Below are 5,777 nucleotides of genomic sequence, written 5' to 3'. Positions count from 1 at the left end.
GTTTTGCGAGGCCGGGGGGGGGGGGAAGGGGCAGAGCTTTGTTTCTCAGGTACGCTGGATCGCCCCGCTCCACAGGTGTGATTCCCAGAGCACCGCGTTTGGTTTTGCAGACTTCTGACAAGGGTCCTCCACAAAAAGCCAAAGGGCAGCAGTGTGGGAAGGGCCTATAGGGTGGCAAAGAAAGGGTAGGGATGGACGGTTGGTGCTCACAGTGGAGTGAGGTTATTGTGGAATTTCACAGTCGTCTCCCCTGCTTTTTTTTTTTTTCCCCGAATATGGTGATGTGGGGAAGGAAAACTTGATCCTAAATTATTTAGGGTAGCTAAACCGGACTGCGGGAAGTTGCAGAGACCAGTAATGCTGAGTGCTGGTGTGTTAAATGAGATACAACAGCAACGGGTGTAATGAAGGTAACAAATACCGCAGCAATTGACTCTACATCAGCTTTTACTATTCAGGAAAGAGCTGTTGGTGTCTCAGCAATTGTTTCTTTTAAAACATCGCTTCAACACCCTGCCGTAGCTTAAAAAGGATATTTTGGAATTACTTTAAAGGAGCAGAGAACAAAGCAGAAAACATCATTACGCTGCTGCTTAAATCATTGGCAGTTTGTGCCCTGACTGCTGCTGGCAGTTCTGGTTAGCCTGTCTCAAAAGGGGAGCACTGGAAAACGTAGGGGCAGGAGCAGCGCGGACGAGCAGGTTTCTGGGCAAGTGAAGCCTCCGTTTCCTCACCTTAGGGGAGAAGCTTGCTGACAGGAGATACCATGCAGGTGCATGAAGTCATGGGCAGGTCAGGGAAAGCAAGGAGGGAACATCAGTTTTCTGGGTTTTTTTTACAGGAAATTATGATGCAGCAGGTCTAAAATAAACAGGCGGAAGTGCTTTTTCACACAACATGCTATTAAACTGTGGCAGTCTGCCACAGTATGTTCCACCGCCCGATAGCATCAGGGGTGGTGGGACTGACTGGGAGCATTAAAACTAATGAAGCAGGTATGGGAAGTTCCTGAACGGCAGTGGCTGACTGCCTGGACTTTCCCTGTCACAGCATCGTTCGTTTCCAGTCGTTGTTTCACGCCTATGCTCCTTCACACACGTACAACCAAGAAGGGTGGGCATGTCTGGTTTAGGTTCTGACTTCAGAAATTTGTAAAGCAGCTGTAAAAGCTAAATAAAAACCTATATGTTGCTGATGCCATACCAGGGCTGGGAGGCCTCAGGGGGGGATTGACTCTACAGATGTCCCTGCCCGTACCAAGGAGTGGCTCTGAGGAAGAGCTCTGCTGACAAGGTGCCCGTGAGGGTAGTTTGTTCCGGTGCCATACAGTGGTTCACAGGGATGTTTTTGTTAGGCTCATAAGCTTCAAATTAAAAGATGCCAATATGATCTTGTCTGAATTCTGTGGTGGGATGCAGCCTGGAGATCATTGCTTAGTGATTAGTGTTAAATGCACACATTCTGGCTCAACTGTGGCTTTTTTCCTATTTTTTTTCCTTAGAAAACCAAAATTGATTTCATTTTGGGAGCTTCAGGGAGTGAACGGTCGCATTACCTTTGCAGTTCGTTTGCGTTTTTCCTGATGAGCCATTTATTGTCAGTCTTTTACTCCTGTGGACGTATTCAGGCCATGCTAAAATTAATTTTGCAAGCATTTAATTGACAAAATGAATAGATTGGGCTTCCTTAGGCTCTACGTTTTAATTGCCTTCCCAGCCTTCTTATTCTTAAAAAGCTTTCTGAATGCTCTCCAATTTAACTTTTTTAAGCGTAGACATGAGAACTGAACAAAACTGTTCAGTGGTAGCTTTGGTAATGTGGTTCCATGGACCTACATGATCTTAAGTGCACTGTGAGTTGAACCATGAAATGGCAGATGTTAAAAACGTGCCTATCCAAACCCTCTCTCCCCCAAAAATAAAAACCCACAAAACCAGTATTAGCGCGTGTCAGGACCTTGATATATTTTCTCCCACGAAGGGTGGGGAGAAGTCAGGACTTGCTTCTCTTCAGCACCTGTGCTGTAGTAAAGCCTAGATTAGCACTTGTTTTTGCTGTTTTGTGCATTGACACTAATATCCTGGTATTGATTGCTGAATAATAAATGTACCTCCCTATGGGGACACTCCTTAGTTATTCTGGACCACCGCTGAGGTCTCATGCCTTAGTTGTCATCCCTGTGCCTGGACAGCATGAGGTGCTTCTGGTTTCCCTTAGCCCACACCTGCTCAGGCTGTGAAGCTCCTGTGGGGCGCTGCTGTTTCCGATGCTGTCCTGCACGCGGTTGTGTCCCTGCCTCGCCAGAGTTGCCACTGTAACTGGGAAGGCACAGAAGCTTTTCCTGTAACATATTCTGATGTTTTGCTGGTACTTGCTGCGTATTTCCATTTCTAAACCTAATGAGTTAAATTTTGCTGGTGTATGATGTACAAAGCTGCGTCTGCCTCCAGCACTGCCGTGTTTTGCAGTCCTGAGCAGCCAGCAGGTATCTGGATGCGTGGCCAAGGCTTTACAGGTATTTGAACGTCTGGTTTTCAGAATTCTCAGGTCCATTACAAAGCACCACTTGTTCTAAAGGTGCTCCTTCGCCTAATGAGGGAGGCAACCTGCAGTGCCTGCAGCCGATGGCCAGCCCAGTCCTGCTGACCTGATCAGAGATCTACAGTCGTGGTATTGACAGCGAAAGGAGGTATCTGCTCAGGGTCATCCCGGTTAAAAGGAGCTGTGGACTCTGGACAATTGCCATTGCGCCCTTGAGCTGAGCAAAGTGCGGGCGCCCCTGGTCGAAAGGAGAGGTCGTGCAATTGCTCAGCCCTGAGCTGCTCTAGTGTTGCTGGCGATCGGGAGAGGCTGTGCTCGAGGCGTCTGGCTCGGCGCGGAGGCACCCGTACTCCCTTCAGCTGCTGCCTTGGTGCCGTTGCAGCACTGCTCACTGCATTGCCGTTGTCTTTGGTCCATCTTGGTCAGTGTCTAGTAGCTGTAGGGTATCTTTGGGGTAAAGCTGTATATGTTTCACCTATAGGAGCATGTCTGCTTGTGTACAGGTAAGCGTGCAGGATTAGGCACAGTCTTCCTGCCTTTTTGGTGCTCTAGTGCAATTTAGTACTTGCTCCTGTGCTGCAGCAATCTCTGACCCTCTCCTGGGAGCGTTGCAGGAGCAGGGATGCTGCTGTGCTGCTCAAAGGAAAGGCCAGTAGGATGATACAGCTGGGCTGGCTCAACACTCCTCAGTCTGGAGACTCTTAAACCCTCCCCAAGGAAGACGAGCAGTGCTGCTTGAGCAGGGCTCTCCCCGTGTAAGCGACTGCTCGGGGGGCTCCCGCCGGGCAGCAGTGCTGGTCTGAGCTCTGCCTTTGCACCTCCACTCGCACTGTCTGCAGTCCCTGCCTGCCCTGTTTTATTTCAAATGAAGGCCTCCCTGGCGCGGAGGGTGGGAGAGGCACCTTTAGTCCATATCTTACCAACATCTCCTTGGTAATAGCTACTCTTGCTTCCATTTGCCATGCGAAGCGACATCCCTGCTGTCCTGAGGTGGATTTCACTGGAGCTGAAAGCACCCGGTTTTGTAGGCGGTTGCCTTGTGTGGAACCTGCTCGGCTGGATCATTAAATGAGATGGGTTTCCTAAGTCATAGCTGTTCCCTGTGTCCAGACAAATTTGATTTGACATCAGCTGAAGTTGCCAGGAAATGGTAGAACAAGTGATGAGGAACAAAGTTGGAATTGGGAGCGAAATGCTTCCCTGGCAGAGCACAGTAAAATCGCATGTGGTGCTATGATGAGGGGTTTTCTTTCTTGCTGGATTTGTGTGTTGATGATGGACAGGAGAGAGATGAGGTTATTAGACTTAGAAATGAAAATGCTCTGGTAAAAGCCACTTAGCCTGCAGTTTTGTGTATGTTAATATACCCTGATGGATATGTGTAGAAGAATAATTGGTGAAAAAGTGTGAAGTTGACATAATATTCATATACAGGCTGGTAAACATAACAATTCCCCTTCCTTTACTGTGTATAGTTATACAGTTCATGAGTGGCATCTGTTTCAGGAGCAAATCTGTTTATTTCTGAGCGACATGCTTAAATACATGTGTGTGGCTTCTACAGTGTCCTCTCAAGGACGGGGATCACCCCCTGCCCATGCACCCACCCGGAGCAGCGATGTCCTGTCTGGATGCAGAGCAGTAGCCTTGGCCGGCCACGCTTTCTGCCTGTCTGGAGCATCGTAGATAGATGTTGGCCACAGCCGTGTAGTCAGCAGCCAAGGAGTATGAAGCTTGTGTCTGAAATCTGGCAGAGGTCTTTCCCTTGTCTTTATTGTGGGTTTTCTTTAATGAGATACGGCCGACACATTCCTTTGGAGCTATTAGTATTTTAAGACTTGAAAGATTGGACAAAATCGGCCTTGCACTTTTTTCTTTTTTTTTTTTCTTTAACTGAGAAGTCCCTGTTTGTGTACCAGATGTGTGGATCTCGGAGCAGAACAAGAAGTCCTGCACACAAGAAGTATCGTGGCAAAGCCTTGATCAGGTTGTCCCGTGTGGGAATAATTTCCTTCAGCTGTTTGTTTGCAGTGGGGAAATGATTCTGGGAACATTTTGAAGCATGTTTGTTTAGGTATCGATCCCTGGCATATGGAATTCTTTTCCCATATTTTCTCTCTTTTTTTTGGTGTTAAATTACATCAGATGTAATTTAACATGGAGGTTTTGGCTTTAGATCTGACACCTCCTCTGAGCTTCTTTTTGTACCTTCCCAAAGGCTGGTTCTTCTTCCTGAGCTGGCATTTTCATCTTCACAGCCATTTGAAGAATTGATTTATTTTTTTTTCTTGAAGCTGACTTTTGTAAGCTTCTGTTGTTTTGGAATATGTAAAAAGGAACTAAAAAAAAATCCTTTGAAAATTTTAAAAATGACAGCAAGTTTTGTAACCACAAGAAGTGAAAGACTCAGAGACACATATCTTTACGGACACACACGTTCCATTGTGCCAAGCTTGATTTATACTGCTTCCAGAAACCCCATTTGGGGAAAAGCATCAAACAAAAGGTTCTGGATATGAAAAACACCCAATTTCTGTAGTCTCTTGTTACTTCCTAATCTCGGGAGGGAGGCCTCTGGCCTGGAACATCCCTGCTGCGACTCTGGCCATGCAGGGCAGTGGAGTGGGGCAGCCCCCAGCCCCGACCCCGCAGCACCCCCCAGGCCTCTCTCCTGTTTGCTCCGTGGGGGTCTGCAGAGCCTTGCTAACGCTCTGCAGTTGCAACTCGGACAAGGCCCTTTTCAGGGCTGCCCTGGCTTCATTAACTGAGTGAGGATTAATCATATTAAGATCCTAATTGGTTGGACTGTGTGCCTGACACTGTGCAGCGTCAGTGGCAGCGTGGAGTTACTTTCCTGGCCGCGTGGGAGGGTATGGCCGGGATGAAGGGCTTTGGCTGCGTGCACCATTTCAGCCACAGCCGGGAGCTCAGCTGTGTAACAAATGCTGCTGTGACAGGTCCTGTCCTGCTCGCTGAGACACTGGTTGACAGGAGCTAGCAGCACTCGGCTGCTGGCTCCACTTGCCTAATCTCTGGTGACAGGGATGTCTAGGCAAGGTGGACACTGGGTAATTCAGGGCCTTGATAGATAATTTTAAACCCTCTTGCCTTAACTGCCTTCTCTCCAAAACCCGGTAGGGGGACGTGCTTGTGTTTTGCTAGCTTAGCTGATATGATGGATGTCTTGTCTCCTCTTTCCCCAGTTCCTGTGGAGCCGTGTGTGAGACACTGCAGTC

At 48.0% G+C, this 5,777-nt stretch overlaps 1 protein-coding gene across 1 annotated transcript in view; it reads right to left on the bottom strand.

Annotated features, from left to right (window-relative positions):
• The window catches only part of SDF2 (stromal cell-derived factor 2), a 4,538-nt gene extending 2,150 nt beyond the window's left edge, over positions 1-2,388 (bottom strand). Inside the window, exon 1 of the mRNA XM_009887243.1 lies at positions 2,225-2,388. Within this exon, the coding sequence (XP_009885545.1) occupies positions 2,225-2,388 (164 nt within the window). The remainder of the gene's footprint in view (positions 1-2,224) is intronic.
• Between the last annotated feature and the right edge of the window lie 3,389 nt (positions 2,389-5,777).

This window comes from Charadrius vociferus, unplaced genomic scaffold (genome assembly GCF_000708025.1).
Source record: "Charadrius vociferus isolate BGI_N301 unplaced genomic scaffold, ASM70802v2 scaffold1746, whole genome shotgun sequence".
NCBI lineage: Eukaryota > Metazoa > Chordata > Aves > Charadriiformes > Charadriidae > Charadrius > Charadrius vociferus.
This window is presented reverse-complemented; position numbering and strand designations above follow the sequence as displayed.